Source organism: Echiichthys vipera (assembly GCF_963691815.1).
Source record: "Echiichthys vipera genome assembly, chromosome: 16".
Classification (NCBI taxonomy): Eukaryota; Metazoa; Chordata; class Actinopteri; order Perciformes; family Trachinidae; genus Echiichthys; species Echiichthys vipera.
In genome coordinates, this window is record NC_139841.1 from 24,463,369 (window position 1) to 24,485,251 (window position 21,883).

The 21,883-nt window shown below is 42.7% G+C and overlaps 2 protein-coding genes across 5 annotated transcripts in view; both read left to right on the forward strand.

Moving 5' to 3' along the window:
- The first annotated feature begins 106 nt into the window (after positions 1-106).
- On the forward strand, positions 107-5,967 carry dck (deoxycytidine kinase). Its single transcript, XM_083929328.1, has 7 exons — positions 107-296; positions 553-668; positions 2,429-2,622; positions 3,727-3,874; positions 4,027-4,142; positions 4,497-4,596; positions 5,697-5,967. Exons 1-7 carry the CDS (start codon positions 182-184, stop codon positions 5,721-5,723), a joined length of 816 nt encoding a protein of 271 aa, XP_083785454.1. The 5' UTR covers positions 107-181; the 3' UTR covers positions 5,724-5,967.
- A 1,011-nt stretch (positions 5,968-6,978) lies between these two features.
- The window catches only part of LOC310958429 (electrogenic sodium bicarbonate cotransporter 1-like), a 32,189-nt gene continuing 17,284 nt past the window's right edge, over positions 6,979-21,883 (forward strand). For all 4 annotated transcript variants that reach the window (XM_083929361.1, XM_083929364.1, XM_083929363.1 and 1 more), the window contains exons 1-4: positions 6,979-7,265; positions 12,716-12,789; positions 13,709-13,885; positions 20,623-20,755. In XM_083929361.1, coding sequence (XP_083785487.1) covers positions 7,249-7,265; positions 12,716-12,789; positions 13,709-13,885; positions 20,623-20,755 — 401 coding nt within the window. In that variant the 5' untranslated portion in view covers positions 6,979-7,248. The remainder of the gene's footprint in view (positions 7,266-12,715; positions 12,790-13,708; positions 13,886-20,622; positions 20,756-21,883) is intronic.

Below are 21,883 nucleotides of genomic sequence, written 5' to 3' on the forward strand. Positions count from 1 at the left end.
ATGGGGGCACAGGGACACGTGACGGGCAGCAGCTGCTTCCGGGGCGGAGTCAGCGGCCAAACCGACACTTCCGGACTTCTGTTGCCGCCAAACCTCAAACAACAACAAGAAGCGTTTCCCCCCCTGAAGCAGCTGCAGAGCCCGCTTTAATTAACAAGCAACACTTATTACTCTGCTGAAAATGGCTTTTACTCCAAAGAGGCCGTGTCCCGATGCAGTGAACGACTCAATGAACGATTCAATGAACGACTCCATGGAGAAAAGGATCCGGCGGATATCAATCGAGGGGAATATCGGTGAGCGCGCATGCATTTGACATTATATACCAACTTTAACCTTAACCGCGAGCAGGTGGCACGTTCACCAAGCTTAACTAACATTGGGAAGTGATTTCAGGCAGTGGTAATTCTCTATTAATGTGTTTTTTTAATATTAAAACTACTATTGCTGCCTCTACGGAGCTGTATGTCAATGCACTCCGTAGCTGAGAACCATGTCCATGACTCTATGTGGTTACACTGAACTTGAGTTTCTGGGTCCTTTTGTGTTCAGCGGCGGGCAAGTCCACCTTTGTGCGCCTTCTGGAGCAGGAGAGCGGGGACTGGGAGGTGGTACCAGAGCCGATCGCCAGGTGGTGCAATGTCCAAACGAAAGGCAGTGACTTTGAGGTATCCACATAATGTGTTACAGCATCCCTGCATTCTGTAATAATGGTCCTAATTCAGCCGGCTGACACTTTAGGGGGGAAATGCTGTGACGTTGCTTTACATTTTGTGCTGACACATGCTTGTTGGAGGCAGAACAGTGTGTTTATGAATATGCATCTTGCACCAACATTATAAATCAGGGGTGGATTTCATTACACACCGTCCTGCAACAACTTCTGATTCAGCATGCACCGTACACGTAAAGACAACTGGGAGAGTCTTCATCGGTATTTAGAGTGCAGCTGTCATCTGTGCACATATCTGCCCTGGTCATCACCACCACACACACCCAGAGGAACAGATGGTCCCACTCCGGACAGATGAACATGCCATAATCAGGGCAAGCATCTCTAACCTCCCACACAGCCTTACCCTCACCCTCAGACTCATTTTTCAGTGGTTAACACGCCCATATACCGCTACTGTGGGTCTGACAGATCCACCTGAATATATAGCACGAATGACACATCATACCATGTTTGTACCATGACTGAGAATATTTAAACGTGTGTGTGTGTGTGTGTGTGTGTTACATACATAGACTCACATCACTTTTATAGCTGGCAGGAAATGACAATTATTTTCATTGTTGATTCATTTCTAAGCTGTAATGTTTGGTCTAAAACGTGTGAAAATAGTGAAAAAAATGCAGATCACAATTTTTATTTGTTGTTCAAAGCCCTGAAATATTTAGCTTATTGTCATAGATGGCAAAGAAAAGCAGCAAATATATGCAATTGTATTTTAGGCAATTTTGCTTCACAAATTATTGTTATTGTAATTATTAATATTGCTGCAGACTATTCCCTTGTCAGTCAATTAATAATGTCCATTTGGAAATGGTTTTTGCTTACTATATCTGTTAACGTGACCCATTTAAAAATGTTTTACAGAACCCCGGCTTTACCAGTTTGAAGAACAGCAACACTTTTATATGTATTTATTTTTCATTTACATGAAAGCTTTAATTCTGAATAATAGTTTAAAGTTTAAAGGCAAACTCATCAGAGAGATACATTTGTGTTACTAAACGATCCAAACTGTACTGAACACTGCACTTACGCTGTGTAGTACAGTGTAAAATGATAGCACAGGGGCATTATCAGTATGCACAACTGTTGAGGAGTCCACTAAAGGATCCTCTGCTGCCATGACTCTGTAACACACGGTGTGCACGGCTACAGTAGTTGGTCAGGCGCCCTCTGCTGATCATGAGACGCACTAAGTTCACTTCAATCATTATGTGTCTTTGGTGTGGAATGAGTGAGTTAAGAAAAGCCTGTCTCAATCATTTGTCTTGGATGTTGTAATTCACTATTTTAGGATATGGAAAAACTTAAATGTTCTTGCTGCATTGATAGAAAACTATGTGTACTAGCATTAATATAATAGAAGTATCTTGTAGCTGATTAATTACTCATGTTAGAGTTTATGATACAAGCAATGCATGCATCACCTGAGAGAATTACACTGGAGAACGATAAATCGAGAAAATAATGATCCTATAAACATTAAACAAGTCAGCGAAGACATCCAACAAGTACTTCAGGTGTCAGCGAAGAGTTTGCTATACTGTCTTTAAATATCAAGCAATGCTGTGCTTGCACAAACACTTGGACGACAGTGCACCAAGCTCTAATTGCAGCAGTTGCATTTACCCCCATAGAGAGGTGTTCACTCGACGCACACTCTTAAATTCACCCTCGCCCTTTATGTCCCAGGAGCTGACCACATCTCAGAGGAGCGGAGGGAATGTATTGCAGATGATGTATGAGAAACCGGAGAGGTGGGCCTACACTTTCCAGAGTTACGCCTGCATCAGCCGGGTGCGTGCTCAGATCAGGTCAGCCAACGGGAAGCTCCAAGAGGCTGAGAACCCTGTGCAGTTCTTTGAGCGCTCCATCTACAGCGACAGGTATCGGTGACAACACTGACGGAGATCTGCATGTAATGAAAATCATGTCATATATATTTTTATATGTATGTGTGTCGTTTTTAAGTTACTTACAAACCACCCACAAAGGTACAGAAATGTATTTGTGAGCACTTAAAACCCTTTGTCATTTATCAAGCTAAAACATAACATTCTCCACTTCCAGCTTCCCTAATTAGCCAGTTTGTTGCGTTTTCCAATTTTGCATGAATGGAAACTCAATATTTCGGGGTTTGGAACATTGGTTTGACAAAACAAGGATATTGGAAATGACACAGGCCCTGAATTTCATTGCGGATATTGAACATAATGTCACGGATTCCTGCAAATTGAGCACTTGTAATGCAGGAAATTCCCATCATGTTTAGCCAATGTTTGCACCGGTGGGGAATGCGGGCCAATCCTTTTTTTTCTTTATCAACTAAGTTATTAAGTGGAAAGAGATGAAGCTGAGGAGACACAGGGCAGGGAATGGATAGAGCATGGAGAGAACAGGGAGCCATCAAAAGAGAGAATTGGACACTGATGCACCTAAAGGAGATGAGCACTAAGGGAGGAGAAGGGGACAACAAATTACAGACACGTGTGTGTAGATCAGAGAATCCCTTAAGTTGGAGGATAGCGGCAAAATGCAATCTGAGGTAAGAATAGGACAAGTAAGGCCTGTAGCTCCTCCACCAAAGTTTATAAATCCCCCTTTTTCAAAGCATTTAAAGGGGGAATTCCCCACTGATGACGCCATGGGCTCTGATACATTGTGATAAACATTTTCACTCTTTTCTGATATTTGATGCGCAAATGTATTAAATGGAATGAGTTATGTAAATATGTTATAAATTAATAAGTAGTTGCAGCCTTTTATGCAATAAATAACCAAATTTGACCCAGTGTGTCATTTACTGTATCTGTTTGGAGAGTAACTTTTACGTCATCGTGGCTCATGATGCAGTCAATCTTTTATTTTATAAATATATATGCTATTGGAAAATAAACAATAATGTGCATATGCAGCTGATACTAAACACCGATCTGGTCCTTTCTTCATTTTAAGAGGCTGGAAACCAATAATTCCCTTTCATCCTCCAGGTACATCTTTGCAGCCAACCTCTACGAGAGCGAGTGCCTGAATGAGACCGAATGGTCTATCTACCAGGACTGGCACGGCTGGCTGCACAGCCAGTTTGGCAAGCACATCGAGCTGGACGGTATCATCTACCTCAGAGCATCCCCAGAGGTACTCCCCAAAGTCCTTAGCTTCGTTTACATTATTCATTTACATCGGAACAGAATGATTTGTTTTGGAAAATGGAGATCAAAAAGCAATTGAAATAACAATGGTGACACTTCCTCTTTGCTGTGTGTGTGTGTGTGTGTGTTTGTGTGTAGAGATGTTTAGAGCGGTTGCACCTGAGAGGCAGAGAAGAAGAGCAAGACATCCCTCTGGAGTATCTGGAGAAACTCCACTTTAAACATGAGAGCTGGCTGCAGCATAAGACCATGAAGTGAGAGCACACATGCAGTGCACACAGACTTTTTTATGGCACAACTATGCAATTATTTGACTGATGGCTAATCTGATCTTAGTCTTGAGAAAAAGCCCCCCCCCCCCTTAATGCAACAAGTTACCTGAGTGCAAAAGACTGAAAGGGGTTTGGAGACACGTGATCTACATCTGTAACATTAATGTTTTAAAGACACCCATGAGGCTGTACAGTGGATCCTTCTTTGGTCCATTGTTTAAAAGATTCAGTATAAAAGATCAACCAAGTTTAAGAGTTCATATCCAGGAAACGGCATCATTTTTCATGTTGCTTAAGCATCACTAACGCGTGTCCCATGTCTCCTCTGCCCCCCAGCATGGAGTTTGAGTATCTCAGTGACGTGCCAGTCTTGACCATGGACGTAAACGAAGACTTTAAGGGGAACGAAATCAAGAGCGCCGACATGATCGAGAAGGTGAGTGACAGCTGAGATTCAAAAGGGTCAAATAATCTTTTCACATTTGTCTCCAACAGGACTTGAGGTGGAATTATAAATGAGTCAAACAGCCATTTGACTTCTACAGTTACTAACCAGCTGCAGCATCAAACATCATCAAACTGACTTCATATGTTATATGAAGATAATAGAGGACACATATAATGTATTGCTTTACATACAACTACCCACCTTTTAAGTTGAACTTGGCTCCAGCTCCCCAGCTTCTTGTTAATGCATCAGTAATTATCTGATGATGTATAAAACGGATCATTGAAAAACTCTCCAATTTTAGTCATTTTTGTTTGTTATTGAGCTGTAAAAGTCTTGATAGTTTTCACTTGAAAATAAAACTTTTAGGACTCGATAATGGACAAAAGAACTTGATAAGATGAGAGATTTTTGCAGCTAGGGGCCATTCTACCCCCATAATGAATATCAAAACGTTAGATTTTTTCCGATAATACTTCTGTACTTGAGTAAAATTTTGAATGTAGGACTTGTAGCTGAGCATTTTTATATTGTGGTATTGTTACTTCCGCTACATTAAAGGCTCTGAATACTTGATCCCTGTGTTATCTGTTCAGGTTTGAAGACGTTGTCACTGTTACCACTTGCAGAAATATGAAATTTCACCCGTTGAAGCTCAAATTTTTGCACAAACAGACCCGGGAATCTTTCCAAACATTTCTACCCCGGGATATTCCAGAGAACAAACACTGAAATCAGACTGAAAGTATTTCAAATGTGTTTTGGGGGGAGGTGATGTGAACTGTCAAGTGTGATCTCTCTGATACTGAGGTACACACCCAGGTGTGGAAATGAGGCCTGAAGAGCTGGTTATGTAGCAGTTTCATGTTGATTGTAAACACTGTTGCTTTTTAGCGATTTCACTACCATTTCCAGTTAGAGACACACACACAATGCTCTGCAGTTTGCACAAGGACAAATAAATGTGTTTTTCAGTGGTTGTGAAGTTGGAACTAAACAAAGAAAATGAAATGTATGATTGTAGTATGATCACTGATATTTGCATTTACAGATTCTAACACTTTGACTCTGTTCTGGTTCTTTTTCAGGTCAAAGAGTTCTTGAGCACGTTGTAAAGATGTAACGATCCCTTGGTGATGGGAAATTCTTCTCGTGTGTAAAGGACAAAAAGCTGATTGGAGTTGTATGTCGTATTAAATGCCTTAACAATGAATTATTTTTCTACACAGTACAATCATCACAAATGATCTGACCTGTAGGACTTTTTTTACCTATTTGCTTTTTTACAGTGTTCTTACATCTGTTGTGTATTTATAAATGTTTTGTGTGCAAATGAGAATGCATTTCTATTAGTCCTCACAAATGACAATAAACTTAAAGTACTTTCATAATTTTGAGTGTGTTGTGGTCTAACATGTGGTGTTTGGGTAGTTGCTGCATGATGGTGGAAATGTATCTCAAATAAAACTATATTAAGTTAAAACCGGAGACCCAGACATTGATTTCCACACATATATAATATCATAACTGGCCTTTATAGCTCAGTCCTTATACAACTCATCCAGAAGATGTCGCCAGTCCCCCATGACAACAGTCCAGTGGGCTATTTTTGACTGCGGAGCTTCTTTACCTGATTTCTCCAATGGGATTTGACTCAAGCAACCTGAAATGGGTGTCTTAAATTTCACTTAACCTTAATATAAATACATATATATATATATATAAATACAAATGGCTAGCTATATATATATATATATATATACATACACAGTATATTTTAATATGCAGAGATCAGAAGGCATAGTAAGGTGTAGTTCCTGGTCTTATGTACAATTTAATAAAGTTTAAAATAGGCACAGACTAGTGTAAGTTAAGATAAAATATATATGTGTGTGTATATATATACACATCCATATAGAGGGTGTGGTCTATACCTAGTTTGTAAAGTGTCCTGAGATAACTTTTATCATTTGGCACTATAGATAAAAGAGTTGAATTGAATATATGTGTGTATATATATCTATATAGATGTATTTAGATATATATAATGAATACACGTGCATTTATTTATAACACTGACTTCAAGTGAATCTGTTTGGAAATCCACAATTATACAGTGATCCGCGCTGTTGGGGTTGTATGGAATCAGACTTTAATGTTTTTGATCTATTTCCCATTATTCGACAAACTTGGTGAAATCAAATTCACTGAAGTAGAGAAAGGATCAAGTTGAAGTGTTGGGAGCGCCACCCAGGCGCAACTTTATGACCTCCGCCCCCCTGTGTGGCGTCACGCAGGAGGAGGGATGGCACTTTAAATATGGAAAAAGACACGCTGCGCTCTCACAGTCTCCGCACGCTTCCAGCCTTTTCTTCTCCAACATGTCACCTGGGAGCGACCTGATCGGCTCCAGCACCATGTGAAGACCGTGCGTTTCCACTTCAACTCGGTTTTTGTAGATTCAAAGAAACCATTCCAGTGAGTTATACCCCGGCTTCTACACTTCTTTGTTACTTCTCTCCACCGGGGGAAGCCCGACAGACAGAGTGGCTGAAGATTTCAACACAAAAACAACCATAAGAGCACCGTGAACGACACTGCCGGACGGCGCACTGATCATCTTTGAAGGAGTTTGTCGCCATGAGTTCCGAGAAGAAGTAAGTTTATGATCTTCCCTTTGTTGAAGTGTGTGTCTATAACCATGCTGGGGGAACTTTTGTAGCATGCAGTCATCACGTTAATGGCATTTCCTGCCCAGGTGTAAAAGCACAAATGAAGCGTCAGGTGAGGTGAAACTGGGGGCGCGTTATCCGGTATCACACCCGACTTTCTGTCCGGAAACCGGCTCTTTTAGTGGCTCGTCTTGTGTTTCGTTGCTCACTGGTGCTGTACATTTTTAGTCAAACTGCTGTGGACTATAGAAGAGGTTACTCATGAAGTGAAAGGCTTTCATTGACACCAGTTAGCCGGGTAAGCCACTGTTGCGGCACCGCTGGGGCTCTGAACGGCCGGTAATCTTTTTTTCCAAGAGCCTGTCACTATCGATTAGTCGCCGGGAGCGCAGGCCGAGTTGCGGAGAGTTGTCTGTTTCCAGTGTGAAGTCACGAATACAAGCTGTGTGTACGCCTCACACACCACGTGGTCCGTGAGTTTACACCCCAAAAAACTCCACAGTCGGCTCGGGCCAATGTGTGCGTCCACGTTGCGCAATGACGCAAGCGCCAGAGCCTTCGCAGATCAGACTCGGGCTCTTCCCATCAAACGTGGAAAAACACTTGTGAGGCTGCAGGCGCTTTTCTGACATGCACCTGGGATTGATCAGCTGTGTTGGTTAATCTCAACTACAGACAGTGTCAGATAGCTATAGATCTGGGATTTACAGTATCCCCTCAGAATAGTTTCCATGCAGGGAGGTTCAAACCCCCTCCAGGTAGCAGAACGTGAACCAAAGCCTGACTTAACCTGGGTTTAGATTCCTCATTCTTCTGCGTCATTTGTTGAGATTGTGAAATCTGTTGCAACAGGGAAATTCTCTCTTATTTTGTTCCATCCTTTCATTCGTGTCACCCTTCTTCTTGGTTGTTTACCGGAATATCCAATGCTCCTTTTGTGCTCTGCTGAGTGATGCTCAGTGCAATTAGATACCCATCCATTTCCTCATCTCCATTTCCTTATCCATTCAAGTGAGGAAATTCCAAAAGTTAAAGGCAGACCTGAGGGCAGACTGACTTCAATTGTTGCGTCAAAGGTGCGTAATGACCTGAGGGCAAGCACTTGTTCTTTGTCACATATGACATCACTTTCATTTGTAGAGCTATAAACCGCTGCCACAACCTTTTTAGGTTCAATAAAAGTCATTTTCAAGCAAAAAGAAATTGGAAAATACTCATCACAGCCATTTATCTCATGTGAGGCGGATGTAAGGTGATGACTGAATATAGTTGCTGACAGTAACTGGCGTTCTCTTTCCAAAACAACTCTCAGCTCATGAAACTCGGGTCAAACCAGGCAACGTGGCCCAAATATGAATCCAGATTCTGTTCCCGTCATGCCTCAGATGTTTTCAGATACTGATTTTATTGTACTGTTTAGCTGTAATCTCAGAGAGTTTGTGAACAGGCCACGGTTTCATCTCCCCAACTTACACGTGTCGCTCAGCTCCACGTTGTTTCGTCGCTCCGGTTGGTTGTAGGCAGAGGTGGATTAATGCACAGGCTGCAGCCTAGGGGCCCCAGGTGTGCAGGGGCCCTGGATTGGCCAGACTGACTTTTAATTTACTACACTAGGGGGAAAAAATGCCCCCTATTAGGACCCTTAGAAACTTAATAAAAAAAGTAGTCTCTGATTGGATAGATACTGGACACATTTACCCAATCATGTGGCCGGGTTCATACGGTCAGTTTTGTTGTCAAATGATACCTCACTCACTGTCATTGGACAATGTAGTGGCAACATGTCGGAAAGCAAATGTGAGAGGGGAGCATGGAAAAGAACAGCGAAAGATCCTAAATTGACAGGATTTTTCAAGGTTAAGGACTCTTCTTCTGTCCTGGGGGGGGGGGGGGGGTCTGATAAAGCATGACTAACAATGCGGTGGGCCCAAACAAACAGTAGCCTAGGGGCCCATGACTACCTTAATCCGCCACTGGCTGTAGGTCATAGACTGTTGTAGGTCTATGCAGTTGTGTCCTGAGGCGTTCTAGTCCGTGCCGTTGATAACACCCTTGGAAAATGAACCGAGAGATTTCAGATGTTTCATGAGGTTCAGTCTGAGGATGCCGGGCTGGGGAATTGCTCCCTCTCTGTTTCTTTAATCAGTGGATATTTGAGTTTTGGATTGTTGGTTTGGAAGAAACGACACTGAAATCCCTTTTTCACGCTAGGGGACTTATATAGCATTTTTCTCCCTGCTACTTTTCATAGATTTTTAATTTGGTAATGAAAATTGTTAGTTGCAGCCCTAAAATTAAACACTAAGTGATCTCTCCCTCCTGTATCACTCACCTCCGGCACATTTGAAAGGCGGCTTTAGAAAGTTTGTTCTTTGAGAAGTTTCTGTGGACTGATGAACTTGGAAAAAGCTCATTTGAATTCATGCGGACAGCTGTCTCTGTTCTCTCCGTCAGAGTTGACTAAATACATTTTATTGCCACCTTTTCAAGCCCGTAGGTTTTTATTGTTTGGCACACAACAGTTAGCTTTTGTGAGGGTTATCACTTTTCAAGCTCATCCGAGATCATCGGTCGTTCTATCGATTGTTGCACTGACTGTGCCAGGGGGGAACCTACCGTCATGGTGAACCTGGTTGGTGGGATTGGGTGCGTCACTCTGTAAAGAGATGGGGATGATCCCTGATCCTGAACAGCTGATCCCAGGCTCCTCACGCACCGGCAGGTTTATCCAGCCTCACGAGGTCACCGGGAACAGAAGCGAAGTGAGAAGTTGCGAGATGAATGCAGCTGTCTGCTCTGAACCTCATCCAGCTTTAAAAAAAAATATACATATATTAATCAGGCAGAGGAAGTCATAGCAGGAAATGAAAAAGAAGATCAAGAAGATTTCCTGTTTACAATGACGTTAATGAGGAGACATATGCTCTTATCTGTTGTCATACTTATACACAAGATATGCAGTGAAGTTCAACTTGATATGACGTCATTTAGACTTAAATGCTGCAGAACAGATCTTGCGGATCCTGATATCTCCTCATTCTTTCCTCTACATTTAATCTCACTTTACATACCACATAATTCACTTTTAGTTCAGCACTCTGTTCACAACAGGAATGCTGAACTATTCCCTTGCATCCTGTCTGTCTGTCTGTCTCCTGTGGTATGTTTCTCATCATGAGGGTCTCCTTGTCTGAGGCCTCAGTTCGAGGTGGTTAACGTGGCCTCTTAGAACAGCCCTAGCCAAAAGTCAACCTGCATTATGAGTTTCCTTCTGCTCTGCTGTGTGGCCAACCTTTTTTCACTGTTGCATGACCTGGTTCCATGCATACACACCATCGCCACCACTTTGGTACTCTGTTACTGTTTTTGTTTTGCTGTATTACGATGACTGGTTAAGTGTAAGTTCTTCAGAAAAGGAAACCGGTGTGACAAAAGTAACTCCCTGAGGTCAGCGCTACTTGTCTGTACGCTCTGTCCCGGAGCAGAACAGAACATGCACAGAGATCTGAAGCTAAACGATAGCTTTTCCAGGGCTGTGCAGAAACCTAACCCCTCGTTCTTTTTCTCTGAGCAACAATGGGCAACAAAGGAGGGGGCAGAGGCTAATCACTGTATTAGTATTGCCTGTGAAGTTGGCACCAAGCCTGGCCACTCCATCTCTTGTTTGATCTGGGAGCTGATGGTCTGTTATCAGCGTTGTGCTTCTATCTCTCTCAAGGACAGATACCATATCCACAGGGGAAGTTCAGATGAGCTCGCGGTGCAATTGGAAGAACAAGTTGTATCCTTCCTGACTTTGTTTATGTACGCTGCTCCCATCCCCTCATTTTATGAACTGTGTCATCCCCAGTTGGGGATTGTCCAGTGGCAAATGGAAACTGTTCATATGTTTATTTACATTCTTGATACACGTCCAAAATCCAATATTTGTTTTTTTGACGTTTTGACAAAACTATTTTCATAAAGCAGCCTGTCGGATTAGCAATGGCAGATGGATTCCTGATTTGATATAGACACGCTTACGCAGTCCCAGAACAGTTTGAAGGAATCTCAACTCTGATCTAAACTGTCTGTGTCCTGAGATTAGGCCTCAGTAGTAATGAGACTAAACGAAAAAATTGGTTCCTTTTCGTAGCTGTTTTGGAAAACGATTACTTTTAAGACTGGGGTTTGCCTAAACCACCTTTCCTTTCCTGGATTACTCCACACTTTGCTGGACTGGACGAACCACATTCCTTCCAACCTTCCAAGAAGGTCGACACTTGACTGTCAAAGGTCACGTAGCCTAGGAAGTAGTATCTGACATGAGATCGTCTTTGTACACCACAAGGTCATTCACAAAAGACCTTTCATGCTAGCCTCACAGTGATTAAAAACATGGTGCAACTTAGGTTTATACATCCACAGGATGTGTCACAGGAAAATAAGATGTTTTGAAAATCTCTACATGCATTGTGGGTGGAAGTGACAGTGTGGTCGCGTGGGTGATTTCCATAGCACTTTGAAGCTCGCCAGGTTGACTGATTTATGAAGCCTTGTTATGCAGCTATTCCTCGTTGGTTTTAAAATCGTTCCACCTACATTTTTGCACAAAATACCACAGTGAGTGCGGTGATGAAGTCCAGACGTGTCTTCATATTGTTCTCACCGTAACACATGACCGTCTCTTGTTGTTGTTGTTATGCCATAGATGGGTAAACGGAAATCCGTTTGCTGTATTGTAGTCAGTTTGAATTGTTGTGGTTGTTTAGTTTTTGTTAGCAGAGAGAGATGGCCAGGCAGACTCTCTCGTGGAGCAGTTTGTAATTTACATAGGCAGTAACATGCAATGGCGACTGGTGTTACTCCTGGCTTACTTACTAAGAAAATTACAGCCAAGTGGGGTCAAGCACGCAAACCTTTGGTATCAGTCGAGGCTGCAACTGTGCCAGTCAAAGTTCACTGCCAAAGTTGAACTCCACACAATGTGCTTTGCCACTGGAAGTGTTAATACATCACCCCTTGGCTTGAAGAGAATGGAAGTGAACGCGTGGGGAATATTGGTCAATGTTAATTCACACGAGGTTGACACGTGTGAAACTAGTGAAATGGCTCGTCAGGTTAATATTCAGCAGCATGACTTTGCTGAGTAAGGAGTTGCTGAACAAGAGTTGAAACTGTTAGCCATAAAAGTGTGATGTGTGTATATATAACACTACATTGGTTTTTGGCCTGAGGGTTAAAATTGACACTCCTTAAACTGTTTGTGGTCTGAATACATTTAAAGATGTTGTTGGGTCGTTTGTTTGTGTTATAACGATAGTGATGAAAGACTGAACTCCGGCAAATTGTTTTGTCGGATTCACATAGTTGTAAGCGTATTTCACTCTGCCCTACAGTGTGTGTGTGCGTGTGTGGTGATCCATAATGATTGTTTCTCTTATTTTGCCTTGCAGAGTGGAGGATGAGGCAGTCTTGGACAGAGGAGCGTCCTTTGTCAAACACGTCTGCGATGAGGAGGAAGTAGAAGGTAAGATCAGTGATGAATGCCAGCATATTGTCTGGCTGACGGGTCATGCACTCCCATGTCTTTCCGCACATACTGTAATGTGAAGGTGAAAACTAGTTTCCCTGTAGCAGCAGCAGCAGCAGCACAGAATGACATATTATATTAGATGAATATTTTACTCTTTAGCTCGACATTTCTCAACAGGAAGACGTTTCCTCAAGTGCTCTAACCCCGTCAGCTAAAGCCACAATAGAATTTTTCTCGAGACGCCCACATGCATTTGCATGTTTCACAAACCAACACTTAAGGGCGCACACAAAGAGAACCGCGTCAGAGCTTTTGGCATTATGTCAAGCCGTTTGTGTGTACTGTAGTAGTTGCAAGACCCCGTGCTTCCTCCATGGGAATGTGGTGGAAGTGCATCGTTTAGCGTGCACCCCGGGTGGTCTTTGGTTCCTTCAAGGACGCAAGAGTGAGAACTGAGGTGTGAAAGATATCATTAAAACCCGCAAGACATGTTTATGGCATCCATGGTTGAATGGAAAAGTACATGGTTGCTTCAACTCTTGAGTCCGTTAATCCCAGTATTTGTTTGAGTTTTCTCTTTCCCTCTCTGTCTCTAATTACTTCCTGGAGACATTAGGTCATAATTTCCTGTATGAGCCGCTGTGATGAAAGTAGTTGACATACATTTGATTTTTGCGGTTTGACAGTCTGTCTCTTCCCGATTGGGAGTTAAGCACCAAAACACCGATATCGCTGAACCTTTACAACCTCAAAAAAAATATTCCTCGAAGCAGCCTTGTTTGATAAGCAAACATTTCACACCAAAACCCAGCGGCAATACGGGTTACCAGCATTCCGGATTAATGTGATTTCCTTGTAATCGTGGGTGTAATCTGACCTGCATTCCCTCTATTGTATTTGTGTTTTGTGGCAGGTCACCACACCGTGTACATTGGTGTGCACGTTCCCAAGAGCTTCCACCGGAGGAGACGCCACAGACGAAAGTCTAGCCACAAGGAGAAGCGGGAACGAGCGGAACACAGCACGGAAGGATACAAGTCAGAGGGGGAGAACGCAGACGAGTCCCCGGCAAGCATCCTCAAACCTCTCAGTGAGTTCTGACAAAACCAAATTCAGTGAAGGCATTTAGAGCCACGTTATCAATAGGTTTTATTCCTCTCGATCAGTCGGGTGAAGTCCTGCAGCGTTCTGCAAATCTCGGCCCACAGGACATCAGTGCTTCTGCAGTTAAGGAGGTAGCGTTGGCTGGCAGCCAAGAAAGCGAAAAAAAAAAAAAATCACCAGGCAGAAACCTACACTCAAGAGAATTAGTGGAGCGAGGGAAGGTGAACACGGTGAATACTAATCTTAAAATGACACCGGATTGGCTTAAAGTGTGTAAAGTAAATACGAGAGGGGTATTATCTGTCTCCTCGATGATTAACACAGTACTTTGTGGGATTTGTAAGGGAGGATTCTGGGAAGATAAAAACCAGGTAGATGGGAAGAAAGAAGTAGAGGCAGCATCCACAGCAGGAATTCTCTTCCACAGTGGGTGAATACACGGCACAAACGAGACATAAAAATGGTGCAAAACAATGGAAAACATAGATAAACACACCGTAGACTGGATATCTAGTAACAGTGTTAAGTGTTTGTGTGACTGTAGGGACAAAACTCTTGTCTTCCTGTAGTCTATACCTGTGTTCAGAAGGAAGGGGAACAAAGTGCTGGTAGAGTGAATAACCTGGGTCGTGTGATTGTGAGTGGTTTGCGGATCGGGGCTGAGGTGACACAATCGGATAGATTGACGGTGGGAATACCAATAAGCTTGCTGGCTAATGGAGCTTCTTCTTATTGGCAGCTGTAAGCATATAGATAAAACAGATGGCACCATACAGGAGGAGGAGGAGGAGAGAATTGGACAGACAGATGTCAAAATGTTTCACAAGCTAGATGAGGATATTGCTGTAACAAGTATTGAGAAGAGCAAACTGTCCAACAGCTGCAAACTGAAGTGGTAAAACAGGATCTACCAACGGCACTAAATGAATGTCAGTCCACAGCGTGTGGAGGGATGCAAAATGCACATGAAGACGACTGTTGTAGGAAAACACACCAGATGTCACTCCTCTTATATGGAAGCTTAGAACAGTGGCATGGTATAACCATTAATCCCAAGATAATTTTCTAGAACAGGAGGAATTATAATTCAGTCTTTAGATAAAGGCCAGTTTTAACCCATTTGTCTCTGGCGTTGGCAGTAAATGAGACATATAGTTGCGTGAAGATCTCTTGTGTTTTACCTCTAAGCGTCGATGAAGGCTCTGAAGCACCACGCAGACCTCTTGGGTGGGTAATTAAGAGAATAGCAAACGTTACACTCTGGTAAAAAGCTTCCCAAGACATGCAATTATCACAATATTGGAATTCACCTTCAAATGAAAAAGCCTGTGATGTGCTGACATAATGGGAGAGTGTTTACTCTCTGATTTTCAGCTGGTGGAGGGTAACCATTAAGGTCTCAAAATGGGTGTGTGTGTGTGTGGGGGGGGGGGGTTGTGTCCTTACTCATCAGGGCATGTGTAGGCTGCTGCACCATGTACCTGAAGGTTGCTTAAGGTAATGCAAATCAAGAATTATAAGATATCACTGAGCTGGTAATTCCAGTTATATCTGAGATACACCATCACAAGTTTAAATAAAGACTGGACAAAATGTGTAGTATAATGTGGTTAAAAGGGGATAACCACAGCAGAGAATTCACACAGTAATTCAGAGACACTATAAAGAAGCTTTAGCTTTCCTAGCGACTTGTGCAGACAAGCGTGCGTTATGCAACACGCTCTCTGTGGACGTACAGGAGAGAAACCCTGGAGGTGATCTGCAGTGGGAGCGTAGTTCTTATGCACCACCCTCAGATAAGGTAAACTGGTCGAGCAGCAGGAAACTGTGCCAAAATAGTTTGGCAAAACGGTGACAGTGAACCACAGAGAAGGACGCTTTTGTGTGTAGCTGTGTGAATCATGCGTTCGATTACAACAGGATATCATTCATTCTTTGGACAATGATACGATATGTGCTGATATCACAGGGTTTTAATATAATTCAGGTGTCTGCGATTGATATGAGACGGTATTAGCTGCCCATTTAACACTGTTACAAAAAGCAACCAAAATACAAATGGACAAGTCTATTACTGAGCTCTTCCATCCATCTATCTTCAACCGCTTGTCCCTATCGGGGTCACGGGGGGGCTGAAGCCGATCCCAGCTGACATCGGGCGTGAGGCGGGGTCCACCCTGGACAGGACGCCAGTCTATCACAGGGCACATAGTGACAAACAGAGACAGACAACCATTCACTCTCACATTCACACCTACGGGCAATTTAGAGTCATCAGTTAACCTAACACATGCATGTCTTTGGGTGTATGAGGAACCCGGAGAACCCGCGCAGACACGGGGAGAACATGCAAACTCCACACTCACACTCTTGCTGTGAGGCGACAGGGCTAACCACCACACCCTCGTGCCATCCTGAGCTCTTCCAGACATTTTAAAAACAAACAAACTATTGTTCTTAATAAAAAAGATAGGTGAAAATAAAGGTGCATCCTACAGCTATGTATCTATATTTTCACTTTATATCGGTGATATTGGATCGGTGCATTATTATACCCCTAGCGTGTAATTGCTTGGCAGAACTGAAACCTGAGGATAAATGGATAAATGATAGAAACACTGTGTGGTACAGATCAGGGTGAGACTGGAGTATCAGGGGTGTCATGAGGGTGTTTCATCATTTTATTTTTTATTTTTTTAATACTCAGCAGCTGATACAGTGGTTTGTGATTCAATTGCTCACTCAACATTTATTCAGGACCCAGCTACAGATAGGTCTGTTTTAACAGATATCAGATCGGTAGAGATGAGAACGTCCTCTACCTCATCAGTTTTAATATCAGTCAAACGAGCAGAACATTGTCCCTACATTCTACCTTGAATGAATTTACCCACCTGCATTACGATCACACCTTTTGTCAGTCATGCCGGCATCGCATTAAGCTGTCAGCTCACAGACTGCACGCGGCGGACACAGCACTTGAGTAATCCTCTAGTGCTGCTCGCTCCTCTGACGCTGTAATCCTTCCTTGTTGCACCTCACACCCAGGTGTTAACCAGACTGTGTGCTTAGTCATGTAAGGTGCCCAGTATGATAAGAGTTTTGCTCACATTAATCACTCTGTCTAGATGTGTCTGATTACTTCTTGAGTTTGGAAAAGTGCATTGTAATGGTACTTTTCCACCGATTACAGCCTTTTCCAATGTTAGAAATCTCCTATGTAAGGTGGCGAAAGAGACGGACTAAAGATTAGATTAACTATTTGTTTTTAATAGCTGCTTTACGACTATCCACAATTTAGTATTATCAGTGTTCTAAAGCTTTTATATATCATAACGTGCGACCTTAATGTCAGTGGCAGTCAGCCTTACAGATATAGTCTGTTTCTTTTTTTTTTTCTTCTAAATATTTATGGTCTTAAATGAATGTCCTTAATTTGCCCTGTAGCATTTTATGTGTGTATGGTTCAAACATGGGCAGCATTCGTTTAAATGCAAACAGTGTTGATGGTTCATCCATAGAATCAGACAGTAAATCAGCAGGCGGGCGGGCGGGCGGGACAGAAGTGGAACCAAACTAAACACTAACGCAGGGTTTGAAGTGTGTGGTACACTTTAAAATGTCCCCTCTAACACACACGCACACACACACACACACACACACACACACACACACACACACACACACACACACACACACACACACACACACACACACACACAGACAGACAGACACAGGCTCCTACTTCTTTCTCACTCTACGGTATCACTGCAGAGGATCTGAGCTGTAAACAGTCTTGTATGGTTGAGTGAGAGGACAGACTCTTCTGTATGAGAGCCACTGTTGAATAAACATTTTTTCTCCTCAAACCACTTCAGTGATCCCCCGCAAAGATTTTAACATTAGACTCTTTGCCCTTTTTGCTGAGTAAGAGGGCACATCGCCACTTGCCGACTTATCCTTCCACCGTCCCTGTTAACTCGCCTGCTTCAACTATGAGCCCCTTATGACTAATTGGCACGTGGCGTCAGGTCTCAGATCAGTTCCCTAAAAGCAGCATGTGTGAAAATGTCGAGGTATGTCGTTCAGGCTGACGAGCGCCTGCCAACAAAAGCCCCAAATCAAAACACACACACGCTGCGAGACAGTGCATACAGAGCCATCCACTTAGATTTTCCGCTGTTTTGCCCTCCATCTGAATCCCCATAATCCTGTTGACTCTGGCAAAGCCTGTGGAGCTGTCCACTTAAAAGTTGTGTGTAACCACAACAAAGGGCTGGTTTTCATTGATAACACCCGTTGTGAGACTCAAGAGGTGAGTGGTGTTGTGTACACCGTGTGGCGTCGATACGTGTTGTGTTTAAAAGTCAGTTTCTGTGAGGCGACCAGATGGCAGAAAAGGCCCTGTGGCCATGAGGACAACTGAAAGAGCTCTCGTGTTTTGTGTTTTGGGCTGTTGGTGGATGACGTCGGCGTTTGCGTCACACAATAATGTTGGTATACAAGATGGAGAGGCAGCATTTCAAGTGTTTCCAAGACATTGATTTTGACCTTCATGTCGCCTAACGTTAGGTTTTTCTAGCTGCAGGAGAAGAGTTCCAGCCGTACTATTTTTATAAACGAGCATCCTAAATTAAGCTCGGGTGCGCCGTGTAGGGATTAAAAGGTTACAGGCACTGTTACGTTGGCGAGGTGTCCACCTGTGGAATCCTGACTGGGCGCAGTATATCAAGAGAAAGCTGCAGGAATAGCTTCTTGTGATTTACCACGTAACCCGCGCAGTCTCATCACTTCAGGTTGCACAACTTTCCCAGAAGTGTTTAAAGGGGAACACCACCTAAATTAAGAATCCCAGTGGGATATTTCCACGTCCTTGGGGAAGTTACATCAATATTTGTGACCATGAGCTACTCCCCCTCAAAGCCAGACACCAGAGTTGGACTCAAACTTGTGATGTCATTAGGTATATAGTCTGAAGCTGCTCCGTAGACAATGAATGGAAGATCTTGTCGACCTACAGAATGTTTTTTTTTTTAATACCCAAATGAGCTTTATTCTATTGTGGTGAAAAGGAAATGTCCCTATTTACTGAATGAATATTCCCCTATTAATGTGTCCTCTCGGGGTTGTTTACTGATATGTCTGGACTGCCTTAGACCACGGGGATCGCATATGAATTTTGACATCTGTCTCCTTACAATAGACAATCACGTAAGTCCCTATAAACACATTGCTTCATCTAAATGCAGATAAATAATAACCAGACCGCTTCTGCTACCCAAATCTTGCGCCGTCACCTACAGATTCTACATATGCGGAATCTGTTTATAGAGATTGTACAATAGATGATCCATTAAATATAACACATGAAACACTAGCGCTCTCCTTATCGTTGTATGATTGGGACTTTATCAGGGAATCTTGAGGTCATTGCTGCTACCTCTTTGTTTATCAGTGAAGGGAAGGATGAACGTCGACCGTATGCAAGGTTATTCTAGTTAAAAGTTGGTGTGAAAGTTCAGTTAATTTCCCTAAAGCCAAGGTTTTTTTTCCCCCCATTTACTAAACTAAAATAAAGAGGAAATGTCTTTATTTTAGCCTGTCAATATGTTAACATTTGTCAATTCAATTAGCACATGGAGGCATTTGGTGCGTATGTATTTTGAGACTGGGATGTCGAGTCACTTTCCTGTTTTCATTTTTAATTTAAGTGTTGTATTTTGTAATGTAATACTTCTTCTAAACGTATTAAATCTCGCCCCTGACAAATATGATTTTATAATTTTAAAACCCTGAAAATGAATAAAAACTAAGCCAACAAGCACACTCTCTGGAAACTTAACTGAAAATGAATTGTAAACATTTAAAACCAAAATAAACTGAAGACAAATGAAAAAACTAGAACAGCTCTGACAGGAAGTGATCAATCAATGGGTTTCGCGTTGACACGGCCCTCGGCGCTCCTTTCTCAGAAGGAAGTAAAGGCAAAGTTCTTTCTCATGAGGGTGTGTTGCTAAAGTCTTTCCTCCTAGTTAAACGTGTGCTTTTCTTTTCACGAGTTCAAGTCGGTCAAGAGGCGTCTGGCATGCTGTAGAGGGGCAGGGCTTTTGGTTTGTTTTGTTTTTTTCAAATTCCTTGTAGATCAATATATCCAGAAACAATCATGGATGCAAATATATACCCCCATTTCCTTTTTCATATGTCTACATCCTTGTTTTTCTCAAAACATACCTTTGCATTTTGATTTGCAGTCTAATGACTCTGATTATTCAACGCGCCTGCAGTTATTTGGAATTCTAATAGTGAATATATTTATATTTCCTGATAACATGACTTCCATGGACCTGTTTTTGTCAATATTTGATCAGTGTCTATTGCATAATCCCTTGAGACACTGCAATTCATTGTTAATACTGCCAGTGAGACTGACTTCCAGGTACTTATTTGCAAAGGTGATGCAACCAAAATGTAATTTATCTCTATCTATGTGTCCTTGGCACCTTGTGTTCAGGTATTATTTGATTATGACTGACATTTATTGCAGCAGTTTAGTAATCGGGGGTGTTTGATGGTATCATAACTTCATGAACAATGCGCATGGCTTAGTTCTTACTTCAGGTTAATCCATGCACAGCCAACTTAACATTACTATGAGTATCCAACCTCGGTACAGGATTGAGGATTGACTTGCTGGTCCCTAAATTGCCTCTTTCTCCCCCACAGTTTCTCCGGCTGAGAGGATCAGGTTTATCCTGGGAGAGGAGGACGATGGTCCCCCGCCTCCTCAGCTCTTCACCGAGCTGGACGAGCTACTGGCTGTGGACGGGCAGGAGATGGAGTGGAAGGAGACAGCCAGGTGAGCTGCTGAGACAAATGTCTTTTTGAGGCCAGGCAAGCAAGCTGTAAACCCCCACCCCTTTCTACAGGTCAGGGGTAGTGTAGTTGAATATTTCCTGCTTCACAATGCGGTCAGCGGAAAACCATTACTTATGAATAATCGTGTTTTGTATATGTAGGGAAATGCCCGTTCTCCAGTGAACTCCCCGTCTGGTCTTATCTGATTTGAGATTTGTCGTACCTGCCTCAGTGTGACCAGGAAAAGGAAGAAACTCCCACATGTCCGGAACAAAACTTAATTTTACAGTTAGCTCTGGAGCACATGCCATTTGGGCATCGAACTCTCCATTGTGATAGAGGAAGCTTTAATCAAATTGAAAGTCGGGCTAGGTAGTAGTGCAAAGGCACAGTCATGCAATACGTTTGGGAAGCAAAATCAGGGTTTTCACGAAGACAGATGAACTCCTTGAGGTCGACAGTGTCTCCGTGGCCAGGCTCTTTTCCTGGTAAGACGGCTGGTCACAGGCGTGTGGACCAAAGCCAGGGAGAGATACTCTATCCCCAGAGGAAACCCCATCCGCAGCCCTTGGGAGAATGGCTCTTTTGTAGTGGTGACATGAGGCATTGTTGTTAAAAAGAACCCTTGTCTTGAGTCTTGCCTTTGAGGCTAAGCTCTTCTGTGGTAGTAACAAAGTCTCTCTTCTCACATTTAGCCATGTGCGGTACAGAAGTCGGGCGTGCACTGTATTTTTCTCACATCCACACTGTCCTGCATCCCCTATTCTTGCGCTGTGAACTGTGGCCAGTTGAAAACACCGTGGGGTTGTTTTGTAAAGAAAAGAGGACCCATCTTGTCTCCTTTTTGTTTTCAGCCCATATTTGTTCTTAAACTCATAAAGCCACTGTTATGTATTTTTAATTATAATGTTCAGTGACCTTTTTACTTTCAGGAACCCGTTTGTGTGTATTCTTTTTTCCCTCTCTCTGAGGGCTAATCCACACGTACTCGGGTATTTTTGTAAGCGTAGCCTTTTTTGAATGTGTTTTGGCCTTTCATCAAGACGCAAATGCCGTTTTAGATCACTGAAAAAGGATGTTTTAGAAAACTGCCTCTTCAGTGTTGTCATGTAGACAGAGAAAACCCAGT

Bases quoted from the DNA above. Each gene is read 5' to 3' on its own strand.
- dck (XM_083929328.1), top strand. From the start codon at position 182: ATGGCTTTTACTCCAAAGAGGCCGTGTCCCGATGCAGTGAACGACTCA. The intron at 2,623-3,726 runs GTATCGGTGACA...TTCATCCTCCAG, and splicing joins CGCTCCATCTACAGCGACAG to GTACATCTTTGCAGCCAACC. The intron at 4,143-4,496 runs GTGAGAGCACAC...TCTGCCCCCCAG, and splicing joins CTGCAGCATAAGACCATGAA to CATGGAGTTTGAGTATCTCA.